The 21,624-nt window shown below is 46.0% G+C and overlaps 2 protein-coding genes across 2 annotated transcripts; both read left to right on the plus strand.

The window, feature by feature from the left end:
• The first annotated feature begins 631 nt into the window (after positions 1-631).
• Positions 632-11,034, plus strand: LOC135385001 (serine protease 30-like). The gene is made up of 7 exons (XM_064614178.1): positions 632-765; positions 3,481-3,747; positions 5,274-5,353; positions 5,485-5,570; positions 5,722-6,008; positions 7,277-7,434; positions 10,526-11,034. The coding sequence occupies exons 1-7, from the start codon at positions 666-668 to the stop codon at positions 10,679-10,681; spliced, it is 1,134 nt and encodes a 377-aa protein (XP_064470248.1). The 5' UTR covers positions 632-665; the 3' UTR covers positions 10,682-11,034.
• Positions 11,035-17,825: 6,791 nt separating this feature from the next.
• LOC135385999 (nascent polypeptide-associated complex subunit alpha-like) lies at positions 17,826-20,488 on the plus strand. Its single transcript, XM_064615688.1, has 7 exons — positions 17,826-17,910; positions 18,282-18,369; positions 18,425-18,510; positions 19,550-19,774; positions 19,847-19,984; positions 20,048-20,170; positions 20,257-20,488. The coding sequence occupies exons 2-7, from the start codon at positions 18,300-18,302 to the stop codon at positions 20,269-20,271; spliced, it is 657 nt and encodes a 218-aa protein (XP_064471758.1). The 5' UTR covers positions 17,826-17,910; positions 18,282-18,299; the 3' UTR covers positions 20,272-20,488.
• Positions 20,489-21,624: the final 1,136 nt, after the last annotated feature.

Consider the following 21,624-nt stretch of genomic DNA (forward strand, 5'->3'; position numbering starts at 1 on the left):
CAATCCTGTTTACGAACGCTGTGCATTTCTGTCAATTTTTGAAGATCTGCTGAGCCTCCACAAGTGTCGATGACGCGAGGAGCGGGTGACGTAATCACAAGCCCATAAACTGCAATGATGTCATGTTCTGGAAAGGGCACTCGTCTCCCAGCAACGACGCCGGCGTCCGGAGAGGGTCACGTGGTGGAGAAGTCACGTGACACTGATCGAAAGAGGGGAAAATGGGAGAGATGACTTCTCCCTCCTTTGTGTTTTCTCGAAGGTCGGAGCGGTCGCATGATATGTCACGTGGGGCTCCGCGAACGTAGCGCAAAAAGTGAGCCCCCCGGAGGACGCGAAGGGCAACAACGTTCCCAGATAGTAGCATGGGCGCTTCGTCAGAGCCTAACATGACGTCACAGTCCTCAAAAATAAAAATTAATTTTCTCTAGTTTTCGCGTCACGTAGACCCGAAATATTTTGCAGGAATGTAAAGTGACACAAGAAGATTTCAGTAACATAACTTTGGTAGCTTTTGGTAGCTTGGTAGCTAACATAGCTTTGGTAGCTAACTTTGGTAACTTCTGAAGACACGAGATTTAGTCCGTAGTGGCACTTTAACGTGGGTTACCTTTTGTTATTGCAGGGCACCCCGGGCCGGGCAGGAGGCAGCTTGGTCTGCTGCTATGCCACGGCTGCAACGACACACGACGTACTGGTGTGTCCTCTTCTTGACACTCTGCCTCAACTGCGTCCATCCACAGATTCAAGTATACATACCGCGATGTAAGTAGACGCACACACATACAGCTCGCAAATGTTGGTTATCACTTACCATTACCGGACTAATAGTGAGTTGTAGCGCATCGTACGCTTTCGCCTTTGCGTACGTAAGGAATAGCGTTGGTGGTTCTGCGCACGCGCAAAACATAAAGGGAGCTTCAGAACTACCACGCAATCCCTTCGTATGCAAAGGCGGTAGCGTACAATGCACTAAAACTCAATATTTTTCAACTCTGGCGCGATTGCGTAAGCCGCACTTGCGCAGATAACACGTGGTATACGCTTTGTTGTCATGTGCACAGTGTTTGCCGGCGAAGGAATCGCGTTGTAATCTTTGCATGCACATCTTTACGTACGTATTTCTTACATCTTGTTGACAATAAAATGGAAATAGAAGAAAAGGAAAAGAAAAACAATAAGATAATGATGATACAAACAAACATCCAATCTAATCCAATCCAAGTCCGTAAGTGCGGCTTCTCGTTCTCTGCATTTACCGAGCACCAGCGACAACCCTTCGCCGACAAACAACAACTTTTTCTTGTCTGAAACAAGTAACCTCCTTTGACAACAGATTAGAAGGATATATAATATATTGCGCAACCCAAGTACGCTTGAAAGTGAAAAACACACCCAGCTAAGAGATCAGAACAATTAATATATTTTTAATAAGTAATAAATAATTAGATAATTAGTAATAATTCTTTTTTCCTTACAAACAAACAAACAAGGAACATATTGGAGGACAGATGTATTAGTAATGCATGATCTGTCAACTGAGAAAGGAAAATAGTGAATTAGTAATATGCCGCTTCCTGAGCTCTTCATTTGGTTGTCCTTTAGTCTGGTTTCCGCTACCTGGGATTTTGCTAGGTTTTCTGTCTGAGCTCGTCTCCTTTCTCTCTCTTTTATGGCGGTATGTCGTTATTATAGACATGACAAAGAACGCAAAAGTGAAACCTGAGGAACGCCTGCCCTCAGGGGTCCACACGGAGGGGTACCCTTTCAGCAATAGTAACGCAATGTTTCCTATTTACGTTTTTTGTTTGTTTGTTTAGGGAATAGCAAGCCGGCGTGCTGCATGGCCGACCTTTCCCTTCTTCTTTCTTTCTGCCAATAAATCCCCCCACCCCCATTGCGTAAACAGTTATGAAGTAAAACTTAGCGCCGTCTGATACTACAACTTTCCAATTTCTCAAAAAGAATACTGAAATGCATCAAGACAAAGGCTTTAGTGGGACCAACAAAACTTCCCGTTGTCAATGGACATGCAGTATTCGTCAATATATATACTATTCGTGAATATTGCTTCAATATTCGTTCTGACCTTTTCCATAGCGTGCCCGAGTGCAAGATTGGTGAACTTATTTTCGTGACACTCAAGTTGATATTCTTTAAAAAGATTATTTGATTTTAAAAAGCTGTAGCTGCATGAGCTTTAATGTTTCTATAATTTGGATAATTTTAAGACTCCCATTTAGCCATCCCTTTATGTACCAGAATGAGTTTTGCAAATTCGCAGCAGGAAAGACACCCAGCAAGAATAAATTCATCGAATAATTGAAACTGTGGCTCAGCCAAGAAGTCAGAGAATCGTTTGAGGAATAAAGAATATATACCGCCATAACCACAGTAATTAAATGGTTTTAAGGACTACCGAAAAGGAAACCTGAGAACCGGCACTGGGAACCATTAAAAAAAGCGTCTTCCTCTATCACATCACATCACATCAAGGGTCTTCATTCGCAGGAGGAAGAGGTAATACATGTAGTCGTAATATCTGTAGGTAAACGAGCTCGGTCCGCGACATCGCAGAAGTATTCATTAAATAAATTAGCTATATCGGTCGACTCCGCGACGGGAACATCGTTATTTTTCGACAGCACAATGTTTACAGTTCGCCATAATTGTTTCAGGTCCGCAGCTGAACGATAAATGGCAATTGTGCAAAGTAATTACCTTCTGCTATTCTTAGAGTGTTTCTAAAAATATTGATATTCCTCATGTACCTCACAGGGGTGGCATCCAATGTATTGCTCCAGAGAAGAAAGCGTGCTCCGCGAACGCAATGTATTCTGGACAAGTCATGGTCACACGTCACAGCAAACGTCACCGCACTTAAAGATGGCGTGATCGGCGGCCAAACCGTTTGCAAACGACGCGTTTACTCTTTCTGTGCGCCGTTTTGGACGTTTTTCGATCGCGGTAATTATTCATATCCGATAATCTCGCGGGAAAACGCGCAGTTTTGTACATGAGGGATCGTACTGTTGACCACTTCCATAGATATGATGACGACCCCGCGCTATGACACATTGAGCCGGTGTCATGTACTTAAACTAAGGGGAAATGGGATACCGTGTTGCGTACCGTACCGTTCCGTATACTATACCGCATAATTTACGCTAGCAAAATACGTCCCCCACTTGACCTTATGCCAACTGTATTATTTCGGCAGGCGCTAAAACGACATGTAAACAAGGTCAGGTGACCTCAAAATGACGTTGCGTATGACGTGTGACCACGACCAGATGGCGGTTTTGCGAAAAGCACACGCTTGAGGGTAGTTACAACAATGGCGGGTTTGTGTCACCCCTGTGATGTACCGAGTACGAGGATCCTTATTGAGAGCTACGTCCCCGATACTTGATTACATGCAAGCAGTTACATTGCATGTGACAGCCCATTATAACCCAACCTTTTCATCTCCGTTACTAGCACCTCAAGCTAGCTACTCCAATCGGCAGGGCTCTTGTTCACACGAGGGTGATGGCCACTGCAGCTTTGTGCTTGCTTGTCTCCTGTCCGGGGGCACATCTACAGGACGATGCGGCGGAAGCCTCCTCTACACTTGCTGCGTGCGTCCTACAACGCGTTCATCGTACTTGGCACCGGCACCCGTGCAAGCAGTTAGTGTCGCAGGCAGGCCTTCCACTAGGGCGAAACAACGAAAGATACACCATCACATCGTTGACGACGATGACGGTGACTACACCTTTCGTGACCATTGCCGACACAGTCGTGCCTGGTTTTTATGGGGTCGCATTCGCTATTACTTAAATGTCAAAACAAGAAGAAGAAAAAAACTTTGCCATCCAATACGCTTGCGCCCCCATTGAGACACAGGGGAAGCCCAGACATGCAGGCACCGCTTAGAACACGCACGGGGATAGACAACAAACTTGAACAAACCTCGATCTCATTACAACCCAGTACAGGGTGTTTCTTTTATCCTTTATAGAATTTTTATTAAAAAAGCATAGATATCGTTTTTGTGGTTGGGTTCTACGGCCAGACAGACATCCTCTGGAAAAGAGTATGTAACTACACGATGACTAATTACCTGAAATTGATCAATGAACTCTTTAATTAGGGAATTTCGGGCAAGAGCGAGATAGCAGAATGAAAGGCTATCCCAGCTGAAAGCGATTCCACGTTTAAAAAAATCCGGAAACACGCACGTACGTTAAGATATCCATCTCCGAATTTTGATATGCAAATGAGCCAAAACCGGAACCGCGGCGATCGGGAACGCAGGGAGCACAGCTCTCATTTCACGTCAGAGGGCCACGTGATTTGGAGCGATGGAGATGATTGGAGTAGGTGCCGACAGGCTGGGCAGATAAACAGCTTTCCGGCCCAGATAAGCCTCCGTCAGCGAAGGTGATGCGCTCCTGGACGCACTTTTGTGTAACAAAATTCGGGGATGCATATATTGACGCATGTGCGTGTCAGGGTTTTTTAAACGTGGAATGGCATTAAACTGGGGTAGTCTTTGATTCCCCAATCTCGCTTTCGCCCGAAATCCCTAATTAGAGAGCTAATTAATGAATTTTACGCAATTAGTCACCTTGTAGTTGCATACTTTTTTCGAGAGGACGTGCGCCTGGCCGTAGAACTCAAGTGCAGAAGCGACATCTATACTGGTCTCATAACACTTTTATAAAAATCATGTAAAGGATTTAAAAAAACACCCTGACGATAAAAAAAAAAAAAAAAAAGCTACGTCGCTTCGTTTTGTGTTGCTTCAGCGCGTACGCCCTACGAAGCTTAACCGTCACTAAAATGTGCATTTCATTCACTAAAACGATTGAGATGAACATCGAAAACACGCAATGCTGGCACGTTGCTCAGTGATATCCTACTTTGAAACACGGCCATTCTCAGACATAGCAGATATAAGCTTTAATTTTGCAGTTTGTGATTTTGTTATTGTGGATTTTGATGTCTGTGATTTTGAACGCTGAGATATCGTGGTATACCCGCGAAAATCATCCATTAGCGGTTCGTAAAAACGAAACGCGTTATGAAAAAAAAAAAAAAAAGATCCTGCTAGGAAACGAATTAGGTGGTGCCTAGATTAACAATATTGCCAACCTACATGACAACGAGCTGTACAATGGATGCTCTCAACAACACATTTTGTGCAGTTGTTCTGAGTCGAGGGGGCGAAGCGTGGTTAGCTTGTTGGAGCAGATTAATAGGCAACTCATCGTAAGCTCATTTTGCAGTCTGCGGTCGTTCAACAAACAGGCTGCAGAGGAGGATTATTGGCGGAGAAGATGCACAGTACGGAGAGTTTCCTTGGCAGGTAAGAAGACTTCAAACATTTAGAAAAGAGGCCGGTGTTGATTTATTGACTCGCCTTTGAAAAGTTCCCTTACAATAGCTGCAAAAGAAACTCAAATTTCACGGACGTCGATTTTCCTTTGTGTTTCTTAGGCCCACATCAAGATATCCAGACAGCAGTGCGGCGGTGCTCTCGTCAACCATTACTACGTCGTTACTGCGGCACACTGCGTTCACCAGTAGGTACCAGAGGACCGTGTAATGATTGCAACTTTTCGCCATAGCACGAACGTTGCCTAAAAAGGATGTTAGAGTGCTACAGAGAGCGCTTGACATCAAGCTAAATATCAGCAGGCTAGTAACGTCAAATGTTACGTGTTTGCCTTATAGTACACCGTTGCGGCGTATCTCGGTGATCTTGGGAGCGTACGACATCCAGGACCAGCGCTACCAGCTATCCAGAGCTCAACCATACAGCGTCGTCGAAAAGAAGATCCACCCAAACTTCGCATTCTCTGCATCGCAGCCCGACCGTTTCGACGTGGCCCTGTTGAGGCTGGACCGACACGTGCGCTACCAGGAGAACATAGTACCCATCTGCCTTCCACCGCGTGGCTGGACCTTCGAAGGCTGGCGAGCTACGGTGACCGGATGGGGAAAAACCGACTCTACACTCAGTACGTCTCGTCGGATTCACTGCACACAAGTTCCACTTCTGTGGCGATGAAACTGTATCGCATCCGCACCGTGCGAAACGAAAGACGGTCACGCGAGGTGCCGGCCAAAATTCAGAATCTGGGCTAGTCGGCGGGACGTTGCGTGCCCGGCCAGATCACAAACTGTGGTTGCCAGAATACATAATGAGAGTCATTGATGTGCTCTCATGCAGTGCGGTTCCTCGTGCTATCTCGCTTTCAGCTAGTTTCGGTGGTGCAATCGCAAAATTTCTCGTATGTGTACCTTTGCGCTGCGTTTACCTGACTATACGACCCGTGAATACATTCAGCCTTATAAGGTAAATAGTCAGTTTTTCCAGACGCAACTCTTGGAAGTCGTAGCTGTAGCGGTGTGTCGTTGTGTGCTCGTGCACATTTTGCTAAATGTTTTAAATATAAAATCAAGTTTAGAGCACCAGAAAAATCTTAGCAGCAAAGGAATTGCCCTGCGAATCTTCGCTAAAGAATCGTGACGTGTGCGCAGTCAAGAGAAAATTATGAGGTGTATTGACAGAATGGCGTAAATGCAGGCCAGCTGATGGATAAATTCCATGATAGGCAAGCCTGAGCGATGGGCAAGAACACGTAAACAAACACAAACACGAAGGCTCAAAACCAGCAAGACCTTGAAACGTCTCGCCTTCGTGTTTGTGTTTGTTTACGTGTCCTTGCCCATCGCTCAGGCTTGCCTATCATGGAATTATGAGGTGTACGTAATAATATGCAATCTATAGTTCAATTACGTAGAAGGCATCATTCACTAGTATTCATGCAGGACGTGTACGTCAGATGGAGTCAGCCGAACACTGCTCCCATTCACCTGGACCGATAGCTCTCAACTTAGTTTCCGCAAAGTTGCTTGCCTTGCACATTCGTTCATATGTGCGTATAGTCTCATCGTGTGGCACCGGGATACCTTGATATCCCGGAAAACCGGGTTCCTTAAGGTTGTGGTGACAAGACGTGGTAACCGTCTCCGTCGGATAGCATAAGTTGAAAGGCACGGTTCTGAACACGGAAACCATCGTGAAGGTATCGGGAGGCAGGGACGAGATGTTCTGAACGCTTCAGAATTGACGAAATATACTGAATTCTTGCGATATACTATACGTTTTGTCTTTTTTTATGGGGTGGATGTGAGGTATGTGGGAAGTGACACAACTCGTCCAGTGAAAAGGCCAGTTTCATGCTAATATTTCTACATATCAAGGCATCCATTCCCTGTGCAGGTAATCGCTATGGGACTAGGGTACTGCAGAAAGTCGAGGTGCCCATCATTACAAGAGAAGAGTGCGAGCACTGGCATTACATCAGGGGCATCCGAATCAAGATTCACCAGGAGATGATGTGCGCCGGCTACAAAGAAGGACGGAGAGACGCTTGTGTCGTAAGGACCAACGAATTACAATTTATATTTTCCGGATAAAAAGGAGGCAGATTGCACGTGGAAACGTTTTTGAACGGGAATCGTTATGAATGTGTCTATATAGTACCGAAACAGTTTCCGACGCTTGTGCTTTATGGAACTGGCACAAGGCGCGACGGGTTACCACTGATGGGTTAGCACTGCACTGGATGTTATGGTAAACAACAATGGTCTAAGAACACCGAATGAGAAAGCGAAGCGAGTGACCCGATGGAAAAATGGATAAACTACGGCAACGACACTTCGGCGGCGCAGCCTGACGGCGACCAGATTTGGGCTTCGCTGCCCTAACATAACGTAACCTCACTAAAGCAACCTAGGCTAACTTGATCTAACCCGATATTGGTCATTGCCCAACATCGCCTCCTCCTCCTCCTCCTCCCCGTTAATGGCGAGGAGAACGGCCTATGGGCGGCGCTCTGGGCGATTCGAATAGTGTGGATGGCGCGAAGTTCGAAACGATTGTGGAAAAATTTCCGCTATTTCTGTGTTCTGCATGATTGAAAGCCGTTCTCAGGATGAAACACGGAAGGGCGGACACAACAAAGCATCAAGTTACGTTAAAACGATAAATATAGAAAGATAACAGACGCCGAAAAAGCCAATCGTATAGCGACGGAACGTTCCTCCGTGCGATGCATTTTGCACTATAGCCCCAGAATTAGCTTTCATGACTTCCCCCGAAGGACAAGAAACAACGAAAAGTTCGGTGTGTCAAACTCAGGATTGGGAAACAGCTCACGAAATATGCGATGATGTATAACAAACACTTCACCAACGAACAAATCAGGGCAGTAAAGGAAGACAACACAGATACGGCTCGGTTTGGCCAAAAGCAGCACCAACAACCTGCGCTGCGTGCCCTCGCGAACTATACCTCAAGGACATATACGTGCTGAAAAAAATATTTTAAAGCATTCAGTGCTTTTCACACATCAATCGTCATAGAACAGCTGGTCGCAACAGTGCGACCTACGTTTTTTTCTTTCTTTTTTTTTTTTTTCTTTCTACTTCTATTCTATTCTAGAGCTCGAAGAAATTCTGAGATCATCTGGTGTTACTCGGTTGTTACTATTAGCACGATGGGTAACTGTTCTGAGGCTGAAACACACAAACAGACGAACACAACACAAGCCTCAGGAAGAGATCGGCAATCGAGAGATACGTGGTTCAAATCCCGCCGCTGTCTCCGATATTACAATTGTTACTATTAGGCTTACATTCGATGGATGCTTGTGAGACAAGCAATCCTACGTGCAATCCAGTGGTTTATCCAGAATCCCAAGCACGGAGGGGTGTTGCGAAAAATTGGGGGGGGGGGGTTCATTTGTCTAATTACGTCATAACAGCTTAACATCTCATTGCTGACATGTGTCTAAAGCTGATATAGCGAGGGCACTCCCTGTAGGGGGTACACAGGGAAAAAGTTAGAGGGGTGTTGCTGATCATTTTTGGGGAGTGTTAGGGGGGGGGGCGTAGGGGGGTTCGGATAACTCACTGGTACAACCTTCCCGTTCTTCCGCACGACTGCACTCGCCAGTCGCCGCAAAGCACCAAGTGCGTGATATAATTTATCGTATTGATGGGTTTTCTCATATGATCTCCTTTGATGTTCGTGTTATCTAGGAAGCTGCACTGTAAAAAAAAAATCCGTATATGTACTCATAAGTGACTGCTAACTCCGTTGCCGGCATATGTGTCGTAACCTAGCTATTGCAAAAAATCTGTTTTGAGTGTGCACTGCACAGTTCCCACAAGCGGAAACAATGACAGTCCGGAACTGTGCAGTGTGCACTCCAAACGGATTTTGTGCAGCATATAGTCGTAGGGTTCCGCGTTTTCGGGATTTGCCGAAAAACATCCGCCCATGGGCTTCCAGGAATGCATTGAGAGGAATGACCACAGTCACCGTCACTCACGCACGCGAAGTACCTAGCAAACAAACTCTACTATGCTACAATTGCATACCGTCATTGCTGCTCACGACAAAATGGAAATTCGTATGCCCAGCGATATCGTCTTACGTCTCACAGAGTGTTGATTTTCTGTTACCATGTTGGTACCAAAGACCACAAAGCAGAGGGAACGCACCGAATGTAAAGCATGCTTTGCGAATTAGAGCATTGCACGGGCACGGGCTTACCGGCCCGAAAGCCCGAGCCATGCCCGGGTTTTGCATTTTTTATGCGGGCCTGGGCCGGGCTCGGGTTTCAGCCACCGGGCCCGGGCCGGGTACGGGCTTGACAACGCCGGCCATGGTCGGGCATGTACGCGAACATATTTCACGACACTGCACAGCTGAATTTTCATGTCACTTTTTTTTTTTCATTGGGTATGGGATTTCATGGTATTCTCATCTGAGAACTATCACTTTTTTATATGTGATCCGGGTGCGGGCCGTAGCAGCCGGGCCTGGGTCGGGCGCGTGCCTGAAAATTAGGCCCGTGCAATGCTCTAATGCGAATTACCCGCGCCGATTCGCACTGTTGACGGTTTCCGCTAAACGCCGCGTGGTGGCGGTATGATAGGTTCACCTCGCGAATACCGCTGGTCGAAGTGTCATTGCCGTAGTTTAGCCAAAACAAGGGCTCCTGAAGATTCGCTGAGTTCGAGGTAACATGAAAAGAACACTCTCTAGCCTCCGCATTGCGTCCTGTTCCTCCTTCCATTACTCCTCTAGATTCATGATTACCTTCGTTTTCTTCTGTGGCAGCACCATCGCCAGTGCCAATAGCGCACAGCGCGCGATGAATTAACGTTTGTTGCTCAGGCCAGTTCAGTCTGCCGCTGTTGTCCCTTGTCCTTGTCAACTCCCTCTGAACGGCCTTTAGCTTCAGTCGTCACCGCTACTGCAGTCAAGTGTGCCACCGTTCTGGGACCGGAACCCTGCCGAAGCAACCGAAGGTCACAGCAACCGCTCATTTAATTCAAAGAAAGAGACGAACCCGAGCACGCGTCACACGCGCCGAAAAATACCCCACTCTCTCATCGTCCTCTCTTTACAACGCCACACTTGCTTGTTATCACATACCGGTATTTTTATTCATTACAGGGCGACTCTGGCGGCCCCATGATGCTAAACCTGGAAAACAGATGGACATTGGTCGGCATAACTTCGGCTGGCTTCGGTTGCGCCCAATCTTTCCAACCAGGGATATACCATCAAGTATCCATGTCTGTCGACTGGGTGCGAGCCAACATGCAGTGATCGTGCGGCAGAACACTTTTCAAGAAGACACAACATGTGACGACTACGAATCACTGTACTGGGACGCGAGACACTGCCCTTCGTGAATGCAGCTCTGGACAAGGCATTCTGGGCTGTACCACGTGTTGCAGGATACCAAGTGCTTCAGTACTTCGCACCCGTGTGATGACGGTGCCTCACAGCCACTAAGTCTGCCAACTCTTCTGCAAGCAACGGCTTTGGGAGAAGCCACGTACTTCGGATAACCGACAAGAACGAGTACTGTCCTTGCTCCCTATAACATCTACACAACGATGTGTTCAAAAAGATACGCATATCTCTTCATGTCACGAAGAATGATCTTTTACTGCCTACTTCCGCTATGTGGTGCAATGCTTACATCACGTATTTAGCCATCAATTTTGAACTGTGACAGCTTTTTTTAGGAGAAAGAACTAGAATTCGGAGAATAGGGCTTGTTACGTGCGCAGATACACGCTACTCATATTTTGGCATAGAGCGAAGCAGAACGACGACAGCGAATTTAATTTGTCTCCCCTTTACTTTCAATTCATAACGACAAGCAAAGGCGTCGCACTTGCGGCTATGTCTTTCGCGCTCTTTCGGACATTCAGATAACGGGTCAGTCACCAAAAGCACGTAATATACAATGATTCTTTTTGTCTCCAAACAAAGAAGGTATAATGTCCCCTGTTTCCAATGATAAAGACTCCTACGTCGTTTCGCTCACTGCGATGGCGCGGTTCGCGAATTCAGAAGGCACAAACCAAGTAAAATCTGCTGGTGAACTACCGCATGGCTATAAGGTGAAATACTGTTCCACAAGCATCGCATCTCGCGTACAGAAGGCATCGAGCGCTTATATAAGTTCAATGAACGCCTTCGCTTCAATGATGACAGTAGTCTGTAGTACGTAGCAAAAGAGGGGACACTGCCACGAAAGTTGGAACCATGGACGTCTCAGGAACAGTGCGTGTCTACAAAAAACAAAAAAAGAATAAGAAAAAAAAGTCAAGGAAAGGTTGCGCCAACGGTTCAACCAATGGAGCAACGTGCCTGCAGCCAAGAGCCGCCTCCAACAGAACGGAAGAGATGTGTCAACTGCTTGAGTAGTGACTGTGGATTAGGTATCACGTGATACCTGGAACTGAGATTGTATCACCTAGGAAAAAATACCCTTTGAGTGAACAGAAGTGCGAAAGTTCAGCATGGCCTGAACTCTTGAGGCCAATAAATGCTTCAACACCCGCTTTCGGCAGTGTGATTTACTAATGTCACTCGCCCCCCACCCTCCCCTCCCCGTATCTGGTGGCTCTAAAATAAAAAATAAAAAACACGAGTAAAGTCATACCGTGGCGCCCTCTTGCACAAAGCGACATCTCGTGTTCTTGCCAGTCGAAGTACGAAAAGAAAAAAAGGTGAAACAAAGTTGCTTGCTTTTCTATCTGTATACCACAAGTTCTCTCTGAGCACGCGGAGCATGGTTTTTATTGCACATACCACGAGCACATTTAACAATGCCGGTGGCTCAGCTGGGCGCAACGGGATATTTTGGTTTTTTCAGAGAGCTTTATCTATATTTTTTTTAAATAATATATTGTGAGGAAGAATCATCAGGGGTGATCGCCCTCACAAGGATCGTCTTTATTTTCAAGCTGACCGCCGCGAACCAATCGGGGGAAAAAAATGCAGCACATTGTAGTCAGTGGGGGAACTGAGAAGAAGCTGCCTGTCACCTCTGGGAGCACGAAAAATCCGTTTTTATAGCAGCTTTTACATCCTATGGAGCAGAGTATACCGACTCTAATTTCCTTGCATATGGTTCAAGTGCTGTTCTATGGCAAACTTGTTGTTGGCATACGATTGCATAAGCCTCGTGTGATATCACGCAACTAAATAGAAAACGTTCCAACCACACAACCCATCATTCATTTAGAGAAAGAACATAGCACTGGATTTTATATGAAAGGTTAGAACCATAGTTAGAACAGTTTCTCAGGGATTCAAGGTTTGAAAGAGTTGGAGCGTGAGGAACATGTTCGAGCGCCGTCACATTTCGAATACGGCAACAGGATTACGTGCGTAAAATCATGAAATTACGTATGCGAAATCGTACCCACTCATGAGACTCGCTCGTTATTAGAAATTAGATAGTGTGTATCGCTTTGCAAGTTCGAACCTAGTTACAATGTGCACTACTCACTAAGCGCAACGCAGTGCATGGGCTTTGTATGCACGGTGAACACATGTCAGACCTTTCAATTAATACGTATCAAATAAATGTCTATTTTAGCCAAACGTAGCTTTAGTTATTTTAGAATATCGAATAACTGAGCGTCAAGCGTGAAATCAGTAGCCAGGACAGGTCAAAAAGGCGAGCCAAACAGGAAGGTTCCTGATTTGCCGCCTGGTATATATGCACAGAGTTCGAGGTAACTCGTTACCGTAACTAAGTTCCTTTTTTTTTTTTTAACTTGTAATTTAACTCGGTACTTTTGCGCCGTGGTAACTTTCAGAGGAACACGTTCCTTTTTCAGGTGACTTTGCCAAAGTAACTTAAGTTCCAAGTTACTTTTAACTCGCTTTTCACTCACGTCCACACATTTTCTTGCGTTCTCTCAGGTTCCTTCGTGGCATTTTTTGCCATAAAACGTGATATTCAATCAATGACAGTATTTTATTCAGGAAGTAAGAACCGCTGCCATTGAAAGGAAGCTGAACCATTGTGCGCCCACCGAGAGTAAGATGCAAAGCGTTCGAATAGACCTCTACCAGAGAAACGTCATCATGACATTATAGACAGACTGAAACCGAAACAAATCGGAAGGAGAAGGTGGGTTTCACGAACGGGCACTTGTTCGTTGCCTCCCATTGAAAGAAAAGCAGGACCGAGGGTCGCCTCCCTTTAAGGGACCATATCGTAGTCCCCTCAAGACCGTGGCTTTTGGGCGCAACCTTGTTCACCTCTAGCTTCGAGCTTCGGGCTCCTCTTTGCTGATGCGAAACACTAACGTTAAACCTCACTGTGACAGTAACAACTGTTACCAAATCTATCCAAGCACAGCACGAAACCCTATAAACAGTTTAATGCCGCGCAGTATCATTAGTACCAACTACCGACACAGCAGTTCAATGCTGACGTGTCATGTGAACATGACGGAAAGTTCTTTTGTGGCTCATGTGCCTCCTAGTGACTTGAAGACACGTCAGGCCATGAGGGTATTCACGAGGCGAGCGCTCGTGAGGATGAGGGGTCGTGAGGCCATGAGGGCCCTCGTGAGATGAGGGCACGTGAGAATGAGGACTCGTGAGGACACGTGAGTCTTCATTAGGTGAAAGTACGTGAGGCACCGTGAGGACATGAGGGCCCTCATGAGGTGAGGACACGGGAGGATGAGGACCCTCATGAGGCGAAGGCATGTGAGGATGAGGATGGTGAGGCCTCTCGGGATCCCGATGCCCTGAGGTGAGGTTTGTGAGGGCAAAATTTAAAATGGAATGTGCGGGTGAGGGCGACTGAGGTTTAGTTACTGGTGAGAAAAATTTGGTGAGGTCGAGTGAGGCCAATAAAGTCTGTGCTTCGTGAGGTGAGGGTGAGTGATGGCGCGGGAAAATGCCCACCTATGTGACAATAGCGTTACAATGCAAAGCATCCCATGCAATGGGATGCTCTGCGGCAGTGGACGCGTGGTTTCACAAGCGGGTACCATATACTGAGGTACATGACTATGGAGAAAAATTCTGGATTGGAATCACGGTGATCGGAATACTTCTCCAAAACCGACAAATCAGTATTTGCAGCCCCAGTTGGATGTGGAAAGCTCTGTGCGTGTTACTTGACTAATCTTTTCGGAGGAAGGCTCTCCGTTTCTCATCCGATCTGCGCGTCCTGCTGAGAAAGCGAAGCAACTGTCCTGAAGAGGAATTCGAAAGCATTAATCTTTGCGTGTCTTGTTTGCGTACATGCCACGTTGAGCCTGATTTGGAACAAAGGAAAACAGCGTAGGAAGTGTGTGAGGAGCTTAAACTCGTTTTTCGGATAGTTCTAGCTCGTACATAGGACGGGCTCTGGTGTGGAACGTATCAGGTGCGAAACGATAGGAACCAATTCTGCTGTGTTTCTATTTGCCCTGTCTTTTGCATCGATACGTGCCTTTGACACACAACACGCCTAGGCCCGCGTTTGAACGAACAGGAGGCACACACCAAGCGAAAGAATGCACGATGACGTGGAGCCCCCCAGTGTTGTTTCGTCCTTCCACGCCGTCCGGTAACAGCCAGCGATTCCCGGTTTGTAGAAATAAGACAAGCTCGAAATCGACTTGGTTGCGATATATCCTTTTTACCCTCCCTCCATAGTTTCATTGGGTCGACTTATATCGCGCGGCGGATACTCATGATCATAGTCGGTGCCACAGTGATCGTTTCGTGAATTAATTCTGCTTACCTGCGGGTTCTTGAACGTTTGTTGAAATCGTACCTCGTTCAGCCCTCGTTGAAAACAACGTGTCCAAAGCAACTTGTACACCATGCCACGAAACTGCCGGTATCCTTGGTCAGGTTTGAACCAGCAACCTGGGGATAAATGAGAGATCGCTTGTGTCTAAGCTACTGAGACCTATCTGTTCTTGTGTTTGCGCTCCTGAAAAGGCTCTAAAAATTCTTCACTACAGGGCACTGTCATAGTTGATGAATCCGGAATAGTAAGTAGTGAGTTTTGGTGTGCATCGCACGCGCAAAACATAAAGAGAGCTTCGCACAGTGCGCAGAACCACCCGCTATAGCCCGTACGATGCACTAATCCCATTATTAGAGAGTTGTATTTTATTATGTATTTTTATCGCTTTTATATTGGAGAGCTTTAGTAAATCGTACGCTATCGGCTTTGCGTATACGTAAGGGGTAGCGTCGGTGGTTCTGCGCACTGTGCGAAGCTCTCTGTCTGTTATGGGATCAACGCTGGCATCAACGCTATCCCTCACGCACGCAAAGGCGATAGGAAACTCTTTATTGTGTGTTCTTATACGCACAGGCTATAAGTACGATCCCTTGGTAATGTTCGGAAAGACCTGAATGCACCGGTAACCTTCTGTAAAAGGGACGACTTTGAGGTGGCCAGGTTACTGATAAGAAATATCACTCGTTGATGGAGTCGTGATAGTTATTCAGAAAACAAAAACGCGAGATTGGGGAGACATGTACAAGGGCTTATACGTACAAGGACAAAGGAAACTTGTATAACACTTGGGAGGCTATACGAGACAAGAGAGGTTCAATTCCAACCCCTGGGGGAAGTAAACTGCTTCTAACACCGTGTGTCGGAGATTTCCAGCGCACGTCAAAAGAATGTCAGGTGGTCACCCTCCGGTATGTGCATGTCGCCATAAATAAGCTGACTCATCTTACGTATAGATCTACTCCGAATTATACAAATATAATATTCAATTCCAACTACGTTACGTTGAATTACACGTACCATGTTACTCGAACGTAGGATTTTTCCTTCCGTGTCCCGGTTTGCCGCCCATATTGTAAGGTGAGCTCGACTTTTGCGTTGAATCGCAGTGAACATGGAACAATAGGGATGAAGCATTTCCTGTTTGTGTCCACAGTTGCCAGCAACATTTCATTAACCTGAAATTAGTGTCCCCGCTTCTCACATGCACCCCTTTGAGCATAAAGCATAAATATACAGGGTGTCCACCCTACCTATACGGACTGAATTTTATAAACTAGAGAAATGCATTTTAAATTCAATGAAAAGGTTTATGAAAAAGTTATGAAAGGTTCGATGAAAAGCTTCAACTTGTATAACTCCATTTTGTAACTCATGGAATCCCCAACGAGGCCAGACAGTCAGCTGTGATATCACGGCAGCATCAATTTCTATCTTAACATATACCTTCGCGACTGTTTCTCAACTTGCTGTACAAATTGGATTCCCCTTTCGGGCAGTTGCAACTTGTCGATCTCTCGAATAAGGAGCCGTCATAAAATCTGGACTAATTCGATGTGTTCGTACACCAGAAAGTATAGCTCCTCAAAAACAAAGGAGCGCATGAAGGTTCACTGAACCACAGTTACAACAATAAAGGACTTTGTGAGTCGCCTCAGCGTATTCCACCTCATCGACAGGTTTATTTGTGGCTCACAATTTAAAGCACTTCGCCGTTGCTTTCATGTCAGAAAAGAACAGTACCTTTAAAAATGAATGGATGAAACTAGCTAGTACTCAAAACTGGATCTGGGAAAACTGCACTGTCTACACAATACTGAGTCAGTGAAGATAAATTTCGTAATCGATTGGTTGAGTGATTTATCCAGACTTCCCCCCCCTACCCCCCAAATTCTGGAGGACACCCCCTAAAATTTTGTGAGATTGCACAATATTGCGTCAAAAGCAAGTACATACACACCCTTGTGGAGCACCCCCCCCCCCTACACCCCCCGAAGGACAAAACTCTGGGAAAACCACTGGATAGGTCGGTTCAAATCTGCGCAGAACCCTTGTTACTGCGACATTAGTTTGGCCATCAAGACAGACTACTCTCCTGTGCTAGGCGTGTTACCGAGTTCCTTGTTTCGCGTTTATTGTGTTATCGCGTGTGGTATTCAGTTAGAATCATAGCCTTTCTAGACAGTTCGAAAGCCTGTCTTGTTCCACTACATGCTGCGGATTGTGTACAGTACACCGAACAGAAAGGTACTGATACATGTGAAAATGTGGGAATTTATGAAATGACCAGAAAAAATCGTTTGAAAACTATAGTACTACATACCCTACGAACGCACAGATGTGTTGTCCGATCGGAATCTACGCCGTGCCACCTTTTCAAATATTTGAGAAACACTGCGAACCACTAGTTGCAGTACAATCCAATGGTCTATACGACAAACATTGATGAGTTTGACTATTGCTATAACACTTTTGCGACGTTACGTTTTACACATTCAGAGAGCATGTTTTAAAAAGGCCGCCAAAGCTAAGGTACATTGCGCCACCTGATTGCCGTCGTTCGCAACCCTACAGCATGATTTGAAAAACGTATCCAATGTGTTTTGTATCACGTAAAAACTATATTCTCTGTAGCATATAATTTGTTTTCTTTACAAAATATGTGTATTCGCGCGACGCTGCTGTTTGTATGCCAAAATAATAACGTGCGAGAGGGGTCTCTTCCTGCGCAGCGCCGACATTTTGAGCGGAGCATTCTTGATACTTTCGCAAGGTGAGTGTGTTATGATATCTGTTCTAATCGTTCTATTTACGCACAGACACGAGCGCGATTCTTTCTAAACTTTAAGCATTTGCTATCCGTGTTTACACTGTTGAAATATTTCACGTAACAATATACTGGATACATCCCAGCACGTCTGTATTGTTTTGCCATGGATGCGCGAACTGCGGATCAGTCTTACATCCACTGACAAGCTGAATAGTTGACAACAAAGTAGCGGTAGCGTGCTTCGTGTACACATATAAAACTCGACGTGGACAGCTTTTTAGCATCTAGCCTCACCTGCAACTCGCGCGCGATGATCACGCCGGCTCTGTAGATTCAAGGTTGCGATGTCTGACGACGCTGTTTTCGTTCCATAGGCATAAACTCTATTCACAATGCCGGAACTTGGTGCATCGAAGGCCGACATCGATGTCAAGCCAGAAGAAAAAGTTACAGTTGAAGATGGTGAGTCACTCATTGATTGTGCCTGTTGTCTCTAAAGCGCAATGCCCCTTATAAGGCAGTGGCTCAGGAACAGACTCTGGGAGCGAAGACAGCTTGCCTGATCTTGAAGACGATGGAGGAAAAGCGTCGGGACAAAGCCAAGTAAGGATTCTCGAATGTGACTGAAACCCTAGTGCACTGTCAAGCATGATACACAATTGACAACATGACGCGGAGCTAACCTGATAGATGCTCTCTTTGGGACCCCTGCTATATAACATCACAACTATAGAAGATTCCGTGGGAAAACAATGGTGCATGTCTAGTTTAGCGGCGCCACTCGATTTCAAACTTCTAATCTACATACCTGGATGGGATTTTGCATGGTGCATCGTAATCCAGAATAATCAAGCGGCGGTCGGTTCCACAAATTCCTCCAGAGATCAGTTTCCCCTGGAAAGTTTCGGCAGCGGCGACCATGTCATCTCCATGCGCCCATTGTTTACCTATGACAGCTTACGCACACCTTGCACTCTTCCCAGCATGCATTTCGCCTGTTCCCTCTCGCTCGTTGCCAACAATGCACAATGAAAGCACTAGATCTCGACGGGTATCATTTGTGGTACTCCTACGCATCAGCCATAGAGCTTGGCTTCCCTCACTAAACGAAGTATAGTGAGGTTGGGTTAGGCCAGGTCAGTACATATTAAACGCGGGGGGGGTCCGGGGGGGGCTACCGCCCCCCCCGCAGTTGTTCGAGACTGTGCTGACAGAAGACAGTGGCAATTTTGGCGCGGAGCAATTGCGTGAGGAGGAGGCCGACTGTCGCCCGATAGCGGAGTTGCTGTGCGTCTTAGCAACGAACAGGCGAAAGGCATGCTGGGAAGAGTGCAAGGTGTGCGTAAGCTGTCATACGTAAACAATGGGCGCATGGAGATGACATGGTCGCCGCTGCCGAAACTTTCCAGTGGAAACTGATCTCTGGAGGAATTTGTGGAACCGACCGCCGCTTGATTATTCTGGATTACGATGCACCATGCAAAATCCCATCCAGGTATGTAGATTAGAAGTTTGAAATCGAGTGGCGCCGCTAAACTAGACATGCACCAAAACAATAGTGGGAGTGTCACTGTGTTTGTGCAAATGGTAACCTCAGGAATATCAGCCTGGAGGTATATGTCCATTGTTTGCCCTGTAACAGATGGCACAAGCTGCTGGAATCAACGAGGAGCTCGTGAGCAAAGCAAAGCAGAGCCGCAGCGAAAAAAAGGCACGCAAAGTCATGTCCAAGCTCGGCCTTAAACAGGTCCAGGGTGTGTGCAGGGTGACGATCCGGAAGTCCAAGAACATTCTCTTCGTCATTACCAAGCCAGACGTCTACAAGAGCCCAGCATCTGACACATACATCGTTTTTGGAGAGGCTAAGGTTAGCATTTTCGCGTAGATTCTTAAGTTCTGAGTAACATTACTGGTACTCGCGTATTTCTGAACATGGTAGATCGAGGACCTCAGCCAGCAGGCTCAGATGGCGGCTGCTGAAAAATTCAAGGCACCAGAAGCTGGAGCGGCTATGGGAGAGCCCGCACAGACGGCAGTTTCTCAACCAATTGAAGAAGAGTCTGAGGAAGATGAAGAGGTCGGTAGTCATTATGAGATTGTGAGCTTTATGACTATAGCTTTTGCTCTGTGAATGCTCTAGGTGGACGAGGCAGGCGTTGAAGGCAAAGACATTGAGTTGGTCATGTCCCAAGCCAACGTCTCCAGGTCGAAGGCAGTGCGGGCACTGAAGAACAATAACAATGACATTGTGAATGCAATTATGGTGAGTGAGAGGCCTCATTGCTTATTTCCCACAGACTTTGAAGGAATGTGCTTTGTTGACATTGCTGCTTTTGTTGCCATATGCAGGAGCTGACGATGTAGCCTAGTCCTTCCCTCCCAAGCACCAGTCACTGATGAACATCCCAGGAAGTAACTGGTTTTAGTGGTGCTTCCATGTGCCCTCTGTGTACAATGCAGGATGTTATTCCTCTTGTGTGCTCTTTCAGCAAGGCCACTATGTGAGCTGGACTCTGATGCATTCTGACATAATTTGTTTATAGCCTCACTGGAAGATGGAATAAAGTTCAACACAGCACCACCAAGAACTGTGCTTCACCACTTTTTGCAGGGAACATCATGTTGTGCACAGTGCGAACCTAATTTCCATGTTTAGTACCATACAATACAGATGAGCAGTAGGTATTTGAGGGAAAAGGGGGGAGTATTTTCAAAAAATGCCAGGGCTTTATGCAAGAAATCTTCCAAAATATATGGTGCAAAACGTCTAAATCTACATATGTCAGAAACGTTATGATGCAAGGAATGTGGCTCCAAAGCGTTTGCATAGCTTGGGCATGTATAAATACATAAATTGCCTAAAGCTGAGAGGATGGCGGCTAGTGTTTTCTTGCACAGTGCCTGAAAAGTGTTCTACAAATGAAAAACCCGTGCACACTAAGGTATTTCTCATTGGTCGTTGCAGCATGCCACCGTAGCCATACCCACACATAGCCATGGCCATGTGTGCACACACACATGTATTTCTGCATGGAATGATTAAAAACTTCCTGTGTTGCCAGTTAAGAATGCCATGTAGTACCACGAAAATGTGGGCTCTTTGACGCTGGATGTTGTTTGGCAAATTCACTAGCTACCTAGCTCATCTGCATTATGTGCAGACAGCTCTTCGTTGTGCTGTTCATTGGCTTTGAAAAGAGCCGCTTATTTTCGATAAGCGCAACTTCAGTATCTCCAGGAAACTGGTTTCCATTCTCCAACTTTTGATGCAAGTAGGAAGAAATTAAATTAACACGACTGGCCGCTAAGCTATTTTTGTGCCAATGACTGCAACAGGACACATGAATGCTTACAGCAACTTTTTTTTTTTTTAGCTCTCTTAACTACTTGTCCTATGTTGTGTTTGGAGCAGTTCTGGGTGCTAGTGGAGCAAGCCGAACCCACTGATCGCGTAGCACAAAGCAGCGTAGTAGCTTAGAAGTGTAGCTGGAGCACTGGTTTTTGGCCCACAACTTCCGTTTTGAAGCAGCTTGAGTAGTAGCCAAAAATGGGGGAACAGCAAACCTTTATAAGAAAAAGTATTCAAATTTGCAATCAAATGACATGGAAACCTGACATAATGTGTGACTATCATCATATATGAAGATCAGGAAGAAACACAAAACACCATAGATTTCTGTTCTAATTGGTGATGTGCGGAGAAACGTTAGGGTATTC

Source organism: Ornithodoros turicata, chromosome 2 (genome assembly GCF_037126465.1).
Source record: "Ornithodoros turicata isolate Travis chromosome 2, ASM3712646v1, whole genome shotgun sequence".
Classification (NCBI taxonomy): Eukaryota; Metazoa; Arthropoda; class Arachnida; order Ixodida; family Argasidae; genus Ornithodoros; species Ornithodoros turicata.